The 19649-nt window shown below is 40.0% G+C and overlaps 1 protein-coding gene across 3 annotated transcripts in view; it reads left to right on the top strand.

The window, feature by feature from the left end:
* LOC121887175 (protein sidekick-1-like) overlaps nt 1–19649 on the top strand; it is a 248567-nt gene that overhangs the window by 205570 nt on the left and 23348 nt on the right. For 2 of the 3 annotated variants that reach the window (XM_042397800.1, XM_042397809.1), the window contains 5 exons: nt 364–604; nt 948–1063; nt 3654–3840; nt 4756–4854; nt 9867–10061. In XM_042397800.1, coding sequence (XP_042253734.1) covers nt 364–604; nt 948–1063; nt 3654–3840; nt 4756–4854; nt 9867–10061 — 838 coding nt within the window. Of the gene's footprint in view, nt 1–363; nt 605–947; nt 1064–3653; nt 3841–4755; nt 4855–5451; nt 5537–9866; nt 10062–19649 lie in introns of those variants that run through there. The other variant, XM_042397815.1, reaches the window with a different exon arrangement.

Genomic DNA, 19649 nt, shown 5'->3' with positions numbered 1-19649 from the left:
TGATGCAAATAAGCATGTCCGCAAGCAACAGGATGTTGACTGCAGCTCACTTAACGGCCAGCAGTGTCACTAATGAGAGGAAATTTCTGATTCTTACAAATAGAACCTTTAACAAGAAAGGGTATTTGCTGAATAGCTCATGACCTTGTATAAATATACAGCATATATAGCAACTAGTATGCACTGTACTGTCTGTAAACACATTGTTTGTGTTCATAATGACAATAAACTAAACTGAACTCACAAAAAAAACGTCAATTTTTCTGTAGCTACATGTGATGTAGAACAAGAATGATATTTTGAAAAAGACTTTCGTATAAGCTCCTGTTTTTCTCCCTCCTCTCACTCTTCACTGGCTTCCAGCCTCTTCCAGAGTCGGAGTACAACAGCAACCCAGAGACTGTAGGCTACCGGCTTCGTGTGTGGAGGACAGACGGCCAGGGGGAGGACAGGACCGAGGATGTGGAGGGAGCGGGGGAGACCAGTGAGGCCACAGCAGAGGGCCTGAATCCCTGGACCCAGTATCAGGTCCAGATACAGGCTTACAACTCCATAGGACCAGGACCATGGAGCAACACTGTCGCCGCACACACAGCAGAATCTGGTACAAACATAGACCTTGTTCCCTCCTGTATATTATTTGCAAGTATCCAACTGAGCTGTTTGGCCAATATTGTATTAGCAGGGTGTAAGACGACAGATGGATGAGCATCAAAGTGCTCCGATTACCTCCCTGAGTCTGTTCTCATCCTGCCACCTCTCTCTGCCCTCTACACTCTCCCTTTATTTCAGTGAGGGGAAGATTGACAGAGAAAGGGAGGGGAAGAGGGAGATGATTGAGATAAAATCGAAGATTGGTTCAGAGAGTGAAGTAGCACTGAGCTGTGTGTGTGTGTGTTTGTGTGTGTGTGTGTGTGTGTATTTGTGTGTGTGTGTGTGTTCTCTAGTTCCATCTGGATCTCCGGCGAATGTGACTGCTGAGGCAGTGAGTTCCTCCAGGATCCTGCTCACATGGTCTCCTCTCCCTCAGGCACAGAAAAATGGAGTCATACTTGGATATAAGGTGTATAAAACATTCAAACACACACAGACACACAGACACACACATACACACACACACAATCCCACCCAGGCATTCTCACTTGACCCCTTCAGCCCATTATCAGTTCCTCCAACACCTTAACACACTCTCTCTCACACACACAGAGGCACACGAAATGCACACAAAAATCTGATATGAGAGGAATATGATGTAATTTCCTGTAACTGCTCTAGTTTGTTCTTTCAGCACTACCGCTTTTAAAAGCACCTAGCTACAATAAGTACATTGGGGTGCATGTGTATAATTGTGTGCAAGCAAATGAGTGTTTCAGGCTTAATACCCTTCCATAAAAGTGTGGTTTCCATCATGGTGTAGTAGAAACAATGTCCGAATTATTCCTTACAAAAAAACGGACAATAATTCATAGAGCCCGTTGGTATTGGAAGATGCTTTTTTCTTTCTTTTTTTTAAATTTAAAACATAAACGGCCACATACTGTAAAGAAGTAAGTAATTTTTTTGGAGTATGCATGCATGATCTGACTATGCTTTAGAGATTCCACATTAGTATTTGAGTCCAGACTTGCAACCCACTTTAGCAACATAACCTACAATCTATCCACATCTGTCTAATTAGATCTAGTCCTTTTCTTGTATTCCCTAAGCTAAGTTGAAGAAGTCTGTCTTTGCTGCAACACACCCATGGTGACGTAGGTGACATACTCTGATGTGCAGGGTTTTAAGAAAGAGCTGGATAAATACTGTTGATGGTTAAGTACAAGGTGCACTCATTTTTTGCCTGAGGGCACCACTTGCTGGCAGTCACAGCTCTTCTTTTACACTCAACATGGTGCCACCTGCTTTTTGAGGGCTCCCAGGCACACAAACCTCAGGGGAATTATTATAATGTACTCCACTTCTTTGTTTGATTTTGAAATAAAGAGAAGACGTGCATCAGTTTGCCTGTATTTTTGCAACATTGCTTTTCTTGGTCAGTGGCATATAGCACCCCTCAATATCTTAGGAAAAGAAAATTTAACAAAGCTAAAGCACATGCAACATATTTTTGCTAATGTGGAAGTGAAATTGAGTAAACCTCTTAATCTCCACCCAAACATAAAACAGCAGAACAAAGATTATAAAGGAAGGGGATTTATGCTCAGTTGTGTTGACATTGTTGTGTTATAAATACACAAATCAACAGAAAAAATGGGCTGTGACTCCTTAAAATAAAGCAGTACCATCCATTATTTTGAAAATGTGTAAAATCCAGGTCATATAATCCACTGCGCCCAAAGCACATCACACTCCCCATCTGTGTGTTGTGCCCTCCTGAGGATCACACCGAGCAGCATGCCTACCATGTTAATAGATGGGACATGGCTGCCAGCAGCAGCTCCTCAACACCTTGCATCCCCTGGTAAACACTGAATAGTTCTCCTGCCTCCTGCCTTGCACTCCTCCGAACTATTTTTGTTTTTAGACACTTACAGTAAGAGCTGATATTTTCCTTCAAAATGGTTTCAAGTGTGGCAGGGAGTTCATGAACACTGAGAGAGAAAGAACAAGAAAGGGCAGTTCTTGACACATAATCAAATTGGATCCTGTTACCAGACAATGTGTTGTTGTTTTTTTTTAAGATGTGGGCACTGGTATGATTTTTATTTTGAAATGCATTTCAGGATCTGTTTTAGTAGGTGTTCCAGTAAAGTTTGGTGATCTTCTGTATTTTTCATTATTTACAAATTCATTCATTCATTTTCATTATTAACAAAAAGACCAACAACACCAACGATGAAAGTTTTCTGCTAACAAGCGTTGTCTCTGTAGCCAAAGCCTGATAAATCTTTAAAAAAAATCTTATTCATCTGTGCCACAGACCTCCACTGTTATCAAAAAACACATCAGTGAGCCCCACCATTGCATTGGGTTCATATTCCTTCATTACGATTAACATGGGCACTGTAGTGTAATTTGAGTCACTGTCCTGCTGCTATGAATGCCAAATCCACATGTGAAAATATCCCCAACAGGGAGCGCCCTGGTAGCCGAATGGTTACAGCGCATGCCACAAAAATCGCAAAAAACGTCCCAGGTTTGACTCTGGCTGGGGACCCTTGTTGCATGTCATGCCCCTCTCTCACCCCGTGTTTCCTGTCTACTTCTCCACTATCAGCTGTCCAATAAAGGCAAAAATGCCCAAGAATATCCTCAACAAATCCATGATTTACACCTTTTTGAATAAAATTTTCCCAGAGGTTTTAGGGAATTATTTATATTTCTTTTAATGAAGCTGCATATTTGTGACCCATTTTTAAATATTTACCTATTTGGTAGGAGTAAACAAGCTTGGGGCTGAGTACTATAAACATGTTTGGAGGAGTTTGAAAGTACTGAGAGTGATAGCTCATTGTTGGTTTTGGTCTTTTCAGGGGATATGTTGACAATAATAAAAATATAAGATATGGCCTGCCTTATTCGTCAAAGGAAGCAAAAATGAGGGAAAAACAGACAAACAACACTAACAGAGCTGACAATATCCACTTTCTATCTAGATTTTTGATGGTGTATGTGAATGCACGTGTGACATATTTGTGTGTGTTTGTGTCCAGGTGTTGTACAATGAGAAGGACTCAGAAGGTCCTCCCAGTGTTCAGGTGGCAGAAGGGGAAGGGAGTGTGTCGCTGCTCCTCGGGGTTCTCCAAAAATACACTATGTACGTGCTGCAGGTGCTGGCATATACACGGTTGGGTGACGGTCCTCCCAGCAACCCCATACTCCTCAGAACCAAAGAAGATGGTAGGATCTCTTTCTTTCTCGGTCTGATCACTGACCTTTCTGTCCAGCACTTTTGATCAACACTTTTGCCTCCTTCTCACCTCTGTAGCTGATTTCACCACTGCTGTCAGCGCAGCTATCACCCTGTCTGTCTCCCCACTTCACTGACCATCCACTGGGTTCAGCTCACCCTTCAGACCCCCTCCACAATCTAAAGATAGGGAACATATTGTGTTTGTGTGCTGTGTGTGCAGATCTCTTCAGATGCAGAGATCTGGTAACCATGGCAGGCATTTCAGGATGCCAACAACCTTGTGTGCTCTTTTTGAGCAATAAAATATAAGCACACAGGCACATACACAGATACAAACACACACATTTGCTCACAAACACAGATACAGAAAGGTTCACACACACACACACACATACACTCATCCTCCATCAAACAGTGTCATGTTTGAAAAGTTTTTCTCATTTCAGGATGAAACAAGAACAGGGAAGTCAATTTCCGGCAATGTATAATGAGCCTCCATCCTGTCTGTCAGTCACACACATATACATACTGTACATACGCACACACTCACGTTGACATGAATTTGGTGGTGTGGAACATGTACTTTTATCAGGAACAAAGACGGAGAAAGTGTGAGGCTTAGAGAAAATTACATTTTCCGTTTTATTTCTTTTAGAAGTACCTCTTAAAAATGTATAAGACACCTACTCTATATGTGTGTGTGTGTGTATGGAAAGTACATGGACATACATATGTGAAGTCTGGTGCTGTTATACTTGCATATTAGAATATAAGTGCCTGATGTTGAGATCTCTCTCTCTCAACAGTGTTAAAGGAGTCCCTTTGTGCCTCTCTCTGCTGTTCTTTGTATATTATTATGGTTTTATTCTGCTGCCAACTCCCTTCTCTATTTTTCTCTCCAGTCCCAGGCCCCCCTGTCAGGATGGTGTTTCCAGAAGTTCGATTGTCATCAGTTAGGGTGGTCTGGCAGCCACCCACAAAGCCCAACGGCATCATATTAGGTACAAAAAACAAACACACATACACGCATGTGAGAAGGCATTGTTTTGAGAGCAACGTTTAAATCATAATCCAATGTTTTCCTCTTGTAGTGACAATAGATTTATTTTCAATTGCTGAAGGACACAGCTCGGCTTATAGAGGGAATGAGTTAGCAGTTTTAAACACGTACACGCGCACATGCACGCACAAAAAAACACACAGAAACACACACACACATACCGCTGTGATCTTTCAAGGGAAGGAAAGAAGTAAAAGCCGTAAATGGAAAAGAGCTGATTCTGTTCTAAGCCTTCAAACAAGGGTCAGCTCTCTCTACTCTACACTTCACTGCTAAGGTTTGTTGGTGTTTATGTATGTGTGTGTGTGTGTGTTTGTGTGTGTGTGTGTGTGTGTGTAAGTGTATGTGTGTGTTTGTGTGTGTGTACTAAGGAAAAGGGCTATTATAGCTGCTGAAGCAAGACTCCTTTCCTAATGCATACATAGCCTCATATACACATTGAGATTCACACTTGTTCATCACTTGTTTCTGAAACTGCAAATCACAGCGTGCAGAACGAATCAGAAAGAACAGATTAACGAAGAGGAAGAGAGGCAAGGTACAAGGGAGAAGAATGTGAGAGCTGCTGAGCTGGAAACGCAGAGAACAGAAGGGGAGAGACAGCAGAGAGGAGATGTATGGAGGTGAGAAGAGGGACAGGTGTGTGCGTGTGCGCGTATGTTGCACAAGGGGAGAGAGAGGAGTAGTATTTGTCCTCTCAGTTGGGGTAGGGAGTCGAGCAGGACAGTGTGAGTGATGTGTGACTGTATTGTAAGAGGGAGGACATTTAGTGCGACACCACTCTGTGACAGAAGGATGAGTGGGAGGGCGAATCTCTCTCTTTCGATCACGCAGACAAACACAAACGCGTAGTCCTGCTGTGTCCTTGCTGAGTGTGTGGTGTGTGTGTGTGGAGACTGGGTGTGGGTGTGAGTGTGTGTGTGTGTGTGTGTGTGTTAATGAAAATACAAATAAATTTAGTGTGCCAGTTTCTTTAATACTCATGACTGCCTCATTTCTCCTTGGGTTCACAACCCATAGGGCTCTGACACAGAAGGTGGACAGAGGATAAATAAGATCACAGAAGGTGCACTATGTAATTTGGCACAAGGCAGTAAGGCATTTGTGTTTCTACATAACGTCTCTATAAATATGAAACCGCATGCCCATGAACATCCCAGCGGCAAATACACACTTCTTCCCACTGCCATACTACACACTGATTGTAAGCAGGTTTTGAGTATATAGTTTGTGCACACAGGAAAGTCACAAAATTAAGTATACTCATAAAAGTCAGTATGAATTCTTAAAAACACCTGTATTTTGAGTGTCCCTCAATGCAATGCACAGAAAAAATGGAGGAGCTACTCACAGTTACACAACCTCTTCCTTTTTGTGAAATGTAATTTCCACTGGCGTTCTTAAGTCACAGTTTGATGCAACACGCATATTATTAAAACTGTAAAGAACATGGATTTTTGTATACTATCTGCAAAAACAGTATACTATAATGACTAATATATTGTACATACTGTATGAAAAACTACAATGATGGTGGTGGCATTGGCTCATAGAACATCTAGTGTGGGATGCACTTTTAAACTCAGCGATCCAAAAAGCCACTCCAGCATTTTAATAGTGTGGCAATTAATCAGCAATGGATGGATGATTTTTTCTACATATGAAAAGGAAAGCATTAAGAAAATATTACAAATCAGAACACTAGCCGTAAACAAAGGAAGAAATTAGTAAAGCAAATCAAGTAATCATTGTTCTTACTTACATTAATTAACGTCCATAATCTTGGCATTTAGTGCATCTTCAGGGCTTGCTAAATACAGATGCAATACAAAACAATCCATTACACACTTAACAACTAAACCATGAAATATTAAACGAATTAATTAAGACAATAAGAGTGAATGTGAAGTCCTTACTCTAACTGACATTGGGTGGTCTGTTTGTTCATCTCTCAGTTGTAGTTTAAAGGGAAAGGGCCTGAATGGAGGGTTTATATAACTTCCTGGGAGTGTCTCTGAGCTCTACTGGAAGTCAATGTTAGTCAATGATCCTGGGTATGGTGATTAAATTAATTAATGACCCTGCGTATGGTAAAACTAATCATGGAGACATGTGATTTAAGATATAGGGAGACAGCATTATATATCCTGTAGCAATCCTCGTGTTTAGTCTTAAATAATTGTGATGAGAGACAAGAAGAGAGACACAATATATGGTCACCACCTGCAGTTGCTACATGCTCTGCTCAGGTTGCCAGTTTTACAGACAAGCTTTCTGCTCTGAAGTACTTGATAGTACAATTGCAGTACAAAGAATGTAGTAATTTAGAAGCAGCTTAGGTAGTAGGCTTACCATTGCTGTGAATATTTCATTAACATATACAAGGCCAGTGGAATTAAACAGCTAAAGGCAAAAAACATAGCTAGAGATACACATTTTGAATACATTAAGCTAGGAAGCAGTGTGAAATACATGGTACATGTGACATCTTCCTGTGGGAAAAGAAGAAGGGCTTTTACTAAAATGACACAGTCACTTTGTAATGGAGATTTAGCCTCATGTATAGCAGGGACGTCCTAATGATATTCAGTACAGAACATAACGCATCGCTCTGACCCAATTGTTTAGATGTGAGAGGATTTGTGATCTAGCTGTTATCCAATAATCTTCCACACACTGCGTTCACATTAACATACAATCAGACTATCTGATGAGATTATCACCACAACCAGATTAGGTGCCTTTGAGCAGATTATCATCCTGACAGTCTTACTGTGAACCAATCACCTCCACACACTGTGTTTGTGTGACTTTGCGGATGTGTGTATTTGGTGTACAATACAATCTTCATATTGAGAGCCTTTGTGAGTGGCCAGTGGCCTGTGGAAAGCTTGGTTGGGGATCAGTGGTTTGAGTGTGTGTGTATGTGTTGAAGGGTGTTAGTGTTATTACATGGCTTACTGCACATGAGACAGAGGAACAGACACAAACCGTGTACACCATGGGTCACAGCCAAGGGGACAGAAGAGAAACTGTATGTTTATATCAGAATCAGAATCAGAATCAGGTTTATTGCCAAGCAGGTTTGCACATACCATACAAGGAATTGGCCTTGGTGTAATAAAAATATACACAAAATTAAGTAATCCTAAATAATATAAAAAAGAAAAGAATTTACAATAAAAATATGTAAAATATATTCTAAGTTAGAAGAGCTACTAGAAGTTTAAATTTTAAATATTCAATAGAATAGATTGAGATGAAATGTACAAAATATTGACCAGGAGTAAACAGTATATGCAGTGTGCAATTACTACTACTACTAATGATAATAACAGTAATAATAATATTGGGGGTTTAGTCTCTGTCAGTGGGGATCCCAGGCCTTGTTGATGAGGCCGGCTGCAGATGGGAAGAAACTGTTCTGAGAGACCTCAGCCTCTTGCTGGTGGGGAGCGTTTCAAAAAGTTTATGTCCATGATCTTCCCTGCTAGCCTCAGTGTCCTGGAGGCATGCAGATTCTGGAGAGATGGCAGATTGCAGCCAAACACCTTTTCGGCATAGCAGATGATATGCTGCATTCTGCCCTTGTCTTGGCAGTTGTAACAGCGTACCAGATGATAGAGGAAATGAGGATGGACTCAGCGATGGTGGTATAGAAGTGCACCGTCATTGACTTTGGCAAGTTGAACTTCTTCAGCTGCTGGAGGAAGTACATCCTCTGCTGAGCCTTATTGATGAGGCAGCTGATGTTCTGCACCCACTTGAGGTCCTGGCTGATGATGGTTCCCCGGAAGCAGAAGGACTCCACAGTGTCGACTGGGGAGTCACACAGGGTGATGGGGCAGGTGGGGCTGCGTTCCTTCTGAAATCTATAACCATCTCCACTCTCTTTAGAGCATTGAGCTCCAAGTTGTTTTGTCCGCACCAAATCACCAGATGGTCAGTCTCCCATCTGTAGGCAGTCTCATCCTCATGGACCCAATGAGGGTGGTGTTATCAGCGAACTTGAGGAGTTTGACGGACTCATGACTGGAGGTGCAGCTGTTGTTGTACAGGGAGAAGTGGAGAAAGGACGCAGCCTTGAGCGGAACCAGTGCTGATGGTCCAGCTTCACGTGCTGCTTCCTGTCAGACAGGAAGCCAGTGATCCACTTGCAGGTGGAGTCAGGCACGTGCAGCTGGGAGAGCTTGTCCTGCAGCAGAGCCCGGATGATGGTGTTAAAGGTGGAGCTGAAATCCACAAACAGGATCCTAGTGTAGGTTCCTGCAGAGTCAAGGTGCTGGAGGATGAAGTGAAGGGTCATGTTTTACTGCATCGTCCACAGACCTGTTGGCTCTGTAGGTGAACTGTAACAGGTCCAGGAGTGGGTCCATGATGGTTTTAAGGTGGTACAGTAAAAGGCGCTCAAAATACTTCATTACCATAGAAGTCAGGGTGACGGGTTTGTAGTCATTGAGTCCTGTGGTCCTTGTTTTTTTTTTGGGACGGGATGATGGCGGAGGTCTTGAAGCAGGCTGGTATCTCTCCAGTGAGGTGTTAAAAATGTCTGTGTCTGTGTTCAATATGTTCACACCAACAATGTGTGAACACCGCAGACAGCTGATCGGCACAGTGCCTCAGGGTGGAGGGAGAGACAGAGTCTGGTCCAGCTGATTTGTAGGGGATGTAATGTGTATCTGTATGAGAATGTCAGTAAGTGATCTTTGCTGTGTGCTGTACTGGTGTGAAATGTCAAAATTATGATTATCACTGTAGTTGTGTTGATGTTTTTTTTGGGAAATAGAGTTGTCAGACTTTTTCCTATCTCGTTGTGTCTTTTCTTTGATTCCTGTGGGGGGCTCTGTGATCTAATGTAGGCCACAAAGAACACACACACACTGATGCACAAGACTTCAACACAGTTTCAGCTGTCTTATTCCTCTTTCTGTCTCTCCTTCTGTCCCTCACTAGGCTACCAGATCTCCTACCGCCTGGACGGCAGGGACCCTCTGCGTTGGACCACAGTGGAGGTGGGCTCCAACGGTCGCCAGTTCACTGTCACAGGACTCTCCCCTGAGCAGAGCTACGTGTTCCGACTCACTGCTCGCACCGTCGTGGGCTGGGGCGAAGAACAGGAAGCCCTGGTTGTTACTACTGAACGTAGAGGTAAAGGACACAGGATTTCATTTGCTATCCTGTCTGTTTCTGTAGCTATGTGAACCATTCCTATTAAAATATAGTAAATACGTGTAAGAACTCTCAAGCTCTCCCAAAAACATCTGGTTCTGAATGAATCTGAGCTGTTCAAAGTTAATTGAGATGAATTGAAAGGTTGAATACATTAGCACTGCGTAGATAGACAGAATCAAATACTGCTCTCAAAAATTAAGTTTGTTGTTGCTTTTTATGGCTAATACTTTGACATGTCAGAGCAGCAACAGGTGTAATTAGTAACATTAGTAATGACAGAATCTCCATGACAACTGAGCAAATTCCAAACCCTGAGGACAAAATGCAGTTTCAAGCTTAAAAAAGCCATTAACTGGACCTTGAGTTTACGTTTTCTTGTTGAATGACAATATTGTTGTGTGTCAGTTTCAGGGTTCTGCATTGTGGCTTACTGGCATAGCTTACTAGCTCTGATGAATGGAAACGAGTCATCATTAATGGTTTTAGTTGCACCTTTGTTTTTCCTGCTATGCTGCTGTGAAAAATGTCTCTGGGGTTAAATTCAATATGTTCACACCAACAGTGTGTGGCTTTTTAATCACATAATAATGGAAACAGTATAACAAGTGAAGCGTGTTCATTTTATTTCTATTAAAAAATTACCTCTGCACAACACTGGATAATTCAACAAGAATCAATGTAGTGTAAGCTTGGAAGCTCTGACTAATGACGAGTAAGATTTACTTGTTTAATGTAGCCCACTGTACTGTACAGTATACGTAACATGCATCTGATGTGGCGTTCACACCACAGCAATGTAATAATCTGTAATGAAATTCACATTCAATTATAATGATAGATAAGAAAATGAAATGTGTTGAATAAACCAAATTAGACATGAAATACTGTAATGAGCCAGTATAAAGTAGGAGTGACTTGATTAATGTTATTAATTTCAGCTGTGCCTTTCAAAAGGTTTAGAGAAGAGAATTAGAAAGATCTATTACAGGAGCCAGTCATAATTATGTTCTTTGACTTTTACCATGTTTTATTTTCATTGTCCTCTTCTTCCATGTTAAAGAGTATGTTCACATTTTTCAAGCCTGTTGTAATGCAATGCCCACATGCCCATATGTAAACTGAAAGTGTTATTGGTCACTGTAATAATTCCTCCTGTTCACACTGGGCATGAAGAGATACCTTTGTAAAGCAGAGTAAGGCAAATCAAATGGATATTTTCCAAAGTTACTGTCTTTATAGTACAAAATATCCTCTTTGTGTCAGTATCCCTCAAGGAAATGCTGTCTGTGGAAGCATAAAGAGAGAGGAGGATTGTCATACTAAAAAGACTGACTCAAAGATCCCCACTTGACTTACTCAGATGATTGAAGCTTCATATTAGCTTCTGCTGAACTTTAGAATGCATTTTTGCACATTTTGTCCCTCACCTTTTGAAAAGAATCTCTTTGTGGCCCGTGGCAGTGACCAATAACCCTTTAAATGTGCGTACAGGCATCCCAGTGTTGTTTGAAGATAGAATTGAAAATCTCTTCCCCTTGAAAATCTGAACTTATTCTTTAACTTTTCAAATAAATTCACATGAATTGGCAAATTGGTCCAAAATTATGTTTTGTCACAGATTAAGTCATCTCTTCCAGTGCAGGAAGAGTCTCGAAAGGTTAGGTGAAGTTTTAGAATTTTAAGATTTTATGATCTCCACAGCCCTACATAGAGGAGTAATGAGTTGTGGTCGATGTGAAGTCCTTGCAGAGATAAAGCTAGAGAAAGAAAAAGCAAGCAAGAGCTTTAGGCATGGAGCTCAAACAGGTTATCAGTGTTTCAACAACAAGTAATTTGTGGTTGGACATACAGAATCCATTGTTACTGGGCAGCGAATATTAGCACAAGATAAAAGGTATGACATGACCTTTTCAATGTGTGGGACATTTTACATTCAGAGCAACACAAAATGACATTTTGAAACTCCAGCGCATGAATAGCTGCTTGGCAAAAAATGTAGATATTGAATCACTATGTATAAGCACTCCTGCAGGGGTATAATGAGATTCCAGAGACTACCTGGGGGTCCATGCAGCAGAAGTCAGTTAAAAAAGAGGGGCAGCTAAGCCAGATTTGTTAAATGATCTTTAGAAATTGAAGGTTTTTAGACTAGAGAACCTGGTAACCTAACCTTTATGTAAACAGGGAGGGCCATTGAGAGCATGCTCAGTTTAACAAGGACACCCTGATTACAGTATATATAAAAGCACACGAAAGTTACAGTATACATCAACAACAAATCATATAAAAGAACAATAGAAACAATACAAGCACATATAAAAACAATAAAAGCACACAAAAATACAAACAAACATACAATAAAAGTACATATAAAAACAAAAAATTACAGTATCAACAGATTATACAACAAACAGGCCAAAGACATCAACATAAGGGACAATATCAATTCAAAAACACATGCATTCACACTGCTCTGTCAGTCAAAAGAGATTTAAATTGATTAAAAGGGATTAGCTTGTCTAATTTTACAAGCTTCTGCTGATTGTTCCTCTTGTGTCGAGCATAGTATTTAAAAGCCAGTTTCCCAGTCTTAGTACTAACATGGTGATTTTCTTGTCACTGCCAACGACTGCCACCCAACTTTCTCATACATCAAATAATACAACGATGCATTCTAAAGTCATCCCCAGTTATGAACCTAAGGGCGCAATGATAGACTGCATCGGGAGGTTTAAGAGTAGAGGCAGGAGAGTGCATATAAATTACATCACCATAGTCTATAACACTGACTGATAGCCATCAGCCACAACAGCTTGTGTTCTACCACTGAGATAATTTTAAAACCAATTACATGACTTTTTCATCAAATCTAATAGATTCCAGGCATTTCAAAAGAATTTGATGATCAACAGTATTGAAAGCCTTAGATAAATCAATAAAAAATGGCAACTCAATCATCCTTGTTGTCTAATGCACTGATTGATATGATTTTAAAATGGAGTGTTGAGATAAAAATGTTCTCACATTTACCACGTTTACCAGTTTCTCACTCACACTTTAGCTAGACACGATAGTTTAGAGATTGGTTTATTTAGCTGTTTGGACTGACTGACAGGACATAGGCTGTATTACAAAGGTCAGGGATGCTTTCTGTTACTACGGTCAAATTAAAAATATAAGTTAAGCATTCAACTAGTAATTGAGCTGCTAATAATAAAAAGCCTTGGCTCTAACTGATCAGCCCCAGTGGACCTTATGGGATCAATAGAACAAAGAGCATTTAACACTTCAGGATTTGTGAAAGGCTTCAATGAAAAGGTCTGAGTGCCTAATTTGTTTTCCCAGCAAGGTGCACTATGATTAGAGACAGTGGGAGGAAATCCGGCATTTTCAAATAAATAACCTTAAAAAATGAAATGTTCACTGAACGTCAAACTAAGATAGTGGTTGAACCTTGTACAATTTCATAAGGTAAGGATGAGGTAGGACCATGGGATAATGATTTAATCATTTTCCAAACTTTTGCTGGGTTTCCTTTAGTTTCAGATAGTGCAGAGACATAAAATGATCATTTGGCATTTCAAATAACAGTTGACGAAAATATTGCCAATCAGAGGATGATTTAGTTGTTTGCGCTTTGCACCAGGCAGCATCCCTTTCATTTAACATTTCAGCAGTTTCCAAACAAAACCAAGGATTGTTCCTGTTTTTGACTCTGAATTTCTTATAAGGTACATACTTGTCTGCAATGGAATTAAATGTTTTTATAAAAAATCCAAGGTCAAGTGTGGATCAGGAATTGCCATGGTAAACCCAATACCACTGTAGTACAGATCAAACAAAAGTGCTTGTTCAGAAAAGTGTTTAAAATTCCTTTTGACGGTGGTACGTGGTTTGGATCTTTGTAATTTTGTGTCATGGATGCATGCTGTTTGGGTGTGGTCACTGAAGTCAAGAGGAAAAACACCACTAGATATATAATGTTGAGGTCTGTTGGTTAAAATAATATCTGGGAAGTGTGGCCTTCCCTGCATTTTTTGGATCTGGCTGTGTAGGGGAAGAAATAAGCTGTGTGAGATTGAATTCATTGCAGAGATTTTTTAGATTATTAGAACCGTTATTATTTTTGTTGAGACATATGAGACAACAACAATTAGCTTTTCTCACCAACTGTCCTGCAACACTGGGTATTTTCTCATAGCACCATGCTCTGTTGTTGGCAGGTGAAAACTGTACAGTTAATAGGTGAGAAAGAAAATCTAACTGGCAGTGTGTTGAAATGCCAGTGGTTGGAAAGAGAGAGCACAGGACAGAAGGTGAGATCTGAAAGTCATAAATCTTAGATTCATCAAAATCAAATCAATAATCCTATCAGCACACTGCAATTATGGTAATTTTGTCTTTTAGGGCAGCAAAAATGTTGCTTAATTTCCTTGGTCTAATTTTAGCAGTCAATGGCTTCATCATAGGAGTTAAACACTGAGTATGACCAGACATGTCTACAGTATGGTGAGATGGAGGAGGCTTAGCAATGACTCCTAAGACAGTTCTCTTCCTAAAAACCTGTAGCAGAGGAACCATATCCTCCAACAAACTGTCAGTGGCCAGAAAGATAGAACAGATTTTTACAGTGACTTGACTTTTAAAGAGGTAAGGTGGGTGACTGAGTGAGTAGTACAGTCATGTTTACCTCAATTTAGAAACAAATAAGTCAAGTTTTTATCCTCCACAGATCTGCAGGTTGTGATGCTTTTATCTACCTTCTACACGTCTCTCTCTTTCTGCTTCAATCAACCGCTTTCATGTCTTCAGCTCATTCAGAATGCAGCAGCAAGGATTTTAACTGATGCCAAATGATTTTAGTGTATTCTATGGTTACACACAATTTACAAATTAATAGAAAATTAATAGAAAAAATGTACTGATCACGAATAGGTGAGCGCAGGTCTAAAGCTTTGGGTCTGAATATGTCAGAGGCTAATCTGCCATAGATGTAGACTACTACTGGTGTGTGTTTACAGTACATGTGGATTTGGTGATACAGGTGCTGTATTAATTGTAATATCAAATTAACCAGAAGACACTAACAGAAGAATGAGCTGTATGTGTGGTATGTAATGGTTGACAGTCTCTCAGTACAAGAAGAAAGTGCATCAGAGTTACTAAAGCTTTAAACTTTCACAAGTTAACAAAACAGGAGCTTCCCACTCATTCATTTTTTATTGTTTACTAGCATGCAATACCCCACCAGCTCATGAAACTGACCCCCTTGTTTAGCTGTGCTAGCTGAAACTACAAGCCATAAAATACTGCATAACAACCCATTCATGTTTTAACCACACAGCTACAGGCTGAGTCCTATCACAAGTGTTGTTATATGACAGCGTGTTCCAAAGTTCTATACTGCAATGTTTGTAGCCTGTGAGCCAGACTGTAGCCTGAGAAGAACGTCCCCTCTGACTGTTTATGGTGTTGACTCAGCACTAAAAGTGAACTAATCAAGGTCCTAAGATGCTGCTTCAAAATAAAACTGGTGGGAAATTTAGTAAATTATGCATTAACTCATTTTTTTACCATGAGAGGGCAGCAGAAACAGGCTGTATTATCACTTTAAAAAGTTGATATGGCAAACCTGTTAGAAAACAGTGGCTTATTACTGTATACATGCTTAAACATTATCATTCATTTGAGTCGTGTTTCCGACTAGCTGATGGCTCAGTTTTTGTTTCCACCTACTCCTGAGGGACATATCTGGCTTTAAATGCTCCATTATGTTCACCAGCTAGTCGCTACCTTTGTTTGTCTCCTCTTTGGTGCTGGTCAGGTAGTGAACAGTGATTTTTAGAGATTTTTCTCTGAAAACGGATTAATGGACTGCACTTTTATAGAGCCTTTCTAGTCTTCCAACCACTCAAAGCAATTTGCACTGCATGCCAACGTTCACCCATTCACACACTGATGGCAGGGCCTACCATGCAAGGTGCCAACCTGCTCATTAGGAGGGGAACCTAACGCATTCACACACTGATGGCTCAGCCATCAGGAGCAATTTGGGGTTCAGTATCTTGCCCAAGGACACTTCGACATGCAGACTGGAGGAGCCAGGGATCGAACTGCCGATCTTCTGATTAGTGGACGACCAGCTCTACCTCCTGAGCCACAGCCGTTCCAACACTAATAACAACACTGACTGCACTGGAAAAACCAAAACAATAAGCTGAATGACGCTGAAACACTGCATAGAGTTGAGGGGAATTGCTGATTTGGTTAATAATTATCTGTGCATTTGTCACTACGAATAACAAATTTAATATACCAGTAGTCATTTGATCCATTGTTAATATAACAATATTGATTATAGCAACATTAAAGACAGATATATTGATTTGCCTTCATGATAATTTTGTTGTCTTTCACCAATTTTCTCATCAAAACATTATACATTTCATTATAAGATAAAATAATAGGATTTTATCTTAATATGGATTTAATTTTAATATGGCGCATCAAGTCTTATTATCGTTTTATTTGGTAAGTTCTGTCTTTAGATAAAACTACTAATAACTACTACCAGTGGTAATAATTTTAGTTTTGTTATGAAAAAGTATCCTAAAATTCATTATAAAAATCAAACTGTGCATGTAAAAACAATTTGTAAATAAAGTTAACATTGATTTATTTTGTGAGCAGGGTAATATCAGTTGCTAAAGAGAAGTTGAGGAATGGTTTAATTGTCGGGTGGTGCTGAGATTTGACCACTCCTGAGCTAAAAGCTACCCCACCAGAGTGAAACATCACTTTAAGAATGAAGTTACAGTGGTTCTGGTGTCTCAGTAGGCTAACGCATGAATAACTTCGGTTTGAATGTAGCTCACAGCCTTTGATATATGTCATCCCTGATCTCTCTCTCTCTCTCTCTCTCCAGTTTTCTCTGTCAGCCAGCACTGTGTATGTCTAGCAAAGCACTGAAATGCTACAAAACTCCTTATATTAAAATGTGACAGTGAAATGAATTTTTATGAAAACCTGGAATCATGATGTCAGATATTCTATTCGGAGCTAACAGCTTGTGTAGTGCATTTTAATTGGATCAGATATCATAGCATCGGCAGCATCATTATCAGGATTTCTTTAGAGTAGAATTCTGTGGTTCTCTGTTCCACTTCAGTAACATAATGGCTCATTCTCACTGTGAGATAGACAGAATAGCCTAATAGAGATTTCTTTCTGATGATGCTGAAGAGACCAACGTAATCCCTAGAAAACGTAAATTGGCTTTTTGAATGTGAGTATGTATGTGTGTGAAATTGCATGCACGTGTTCGAATGAATTAGAGAAAACTGCTACTCCCTCTAGAGATTTGCCCATGCTGATGTTTGTCTCTGAGAGGGTGATAACTGATGAGGTAATGGACAACAAAGCGTATTTAGCAGAATTCATCCTCTCCTCTCCTCTCCTCTCCTCTCCCTTGCTTAGCAGTTAACAGTTGAGTAAGTGCTGAAAGGGCAACTCTTGTTCTGACAATTCTGAGTTTATTATCAGAACATGATCTTTACTGTGGAATGGAACAAGAGAAGAACAGACAGGGAGACACAGATGCTATCAGGAAAACAAAAGAGGGAGAGAATAATCAAATCTTGAAGGGACTGAAGAATAAGGGCAAGAGGGAAGACGGGAGACAAACAGATTTGACTTAAATTACTTGTGATAAGGATGAATGAAGGCAAGCCTGTGTGTGTGTCAGTGTGTGTGACTGTGCTTGTGCGTATGTTTGAGAACATAAGTGCAGATTAATTAAACTTCAGAGAGAATCAATAATGCTTTTATTTCTGGACTTAATCGATAACCTGATGCCTCTGAAATTAAACAGATATGCCCCCCAACCATGTGTGTTTTTGTTTGTGTGTGTGTGTTTGTGTGTGTGTGTGTGTGTGTGTGTGTGTGTTTGTGTGTGTGTGTGTGTGTGTGTGTGTGTGTGTGTGTGTGTGTGTGTGTGTGTGTGTGTGTGTGTGTGTGTATGCTTGTGCATGTGTGTACACACGTCTACTAAACACACAGTTACTGCCAACACAGTTGTACAAAGATACTGACTCCCAGAGCCATCTTTCATCTCCTAATTGAATAGCAAAGACACAAATACACACACACGCTGGCAATCTGTTAAGAAATTGTTTATTTGATGCCGCAGAGGGTAGATGTCTTGTTTCATTTAAAGAGGACCTATTATGATTTTCCTTATTTTCAGTCATTTATATATAATGTTACAATGTTGGTTGTTCATATTAAACGTGGCCAAAGTGTCAAATAATGAGGTAGACATATGTAGAAGTAATCCCTGTGAGGCCCGTGACGGATTTCTTTATATTGTCGTTTAGTCCGCTAACATTATGGCTTTTTTCCATTGTTTTGGGGGTAGTCATGGCTTGAATTGAGCTGGCACGCTGTGAGTGTTTTTCCATTACAAAGCACGGCAAAGTAAAATAAGAAGGCTACCTGTTGGAAGTGTGCTGGTCATCTGCAGCTCTTCATCAAACATCATCATCACTGTGGCTCTTTCTGCTTGTACTATTCCTCTCTGCATTATTTCTAACTGATCCGCTGAACAACGAGCTCTAAATATCTCCATATCTTGTTGTGTCAACTGGTTTTTAGTGCCGCTAATGAATCTCTGCTACTTCGGTGGTCCCATTATTTAGTCATTTAAAAGCTTTTAATATGAAGCAATAAAGCAGGAAATGTTTGGTTTTCATCAGCAGTAACTTAACACAACAGAGTGGGCTCATCAGAAGGGGGGCCTTAATGAGACAGGAGCTAAGACTGAACTGAGGGACTGTATAAAGGGCCAGTATTAGATAAATAAGGAGTTTTTTGAACTGTGAATCATACACAGCTACTCTAGTGGAGTCCCAGAATAAAAATATAGAGCTGAAAATGAGTATAATAGGTCCACTTTAAACATATTGCAACAGTCACACTGATGAATATGTGATGTAAATGCAGGCTACCCATGTCACACGTGTTACAAGGTATTAGCAGTAATTCTATCTATGATTGTCTACATTTTTGACAACTCATTTCAATATATACAGCTACGGGTAGGTGACAAATTACAGGAAAAACCAGAATTAATGAGTGGAGAAACAAAGAACGGAGATGCTTCCATACGGGTGAATTATATTTAGAACAATGTCTTAAACAGCATTCTCCACCATCATCATAAAGACACCAAATGAGGGAATATCTTTTAGGAGAATGGTGTTCATCCCTCCAATAGAGTTCCACGGACTTGTACAATCTATGCCAAGGAGCACCGAAGCTCGAACAATACCTCACTGGGGCACTTTTTTGTAACATGATGTATTTAAGTGACATATGTATGACGAATACACCTCCCCCACCTGCGGATTTAGAGATTTATGTACACGCCCCTGAGTTCAAGATGAGTCATGAGAAAGAGATTGTTTCACAGGAAGAGAAAAGAAAGGGATTTTGGTATAAAAGTATGAAATTATTTTTTAACATATATTTAGCATATAACAAGAGATAAATGAACAAATAACGCAG

This window comes from Thunnus maccoyii, chromosome 2 (assembly GCF_910596095.1).
Source record: "Thunnus maccoyii chromosome 2, fThuMac1.1, whole genome shotgun sequence".
Classification (NCBI taxonomy): domain Eukaryota; kingdom Metazoa; phylum Chordata; class Actinopteri; order Scombriformes; family Scombridae; genus Thunnus; species Thunnus maccoyii.
Note: the sequence above shows the minus strand (reverse complement) of the source record. Positions and strands in the feature narration are given on the sequence as shown.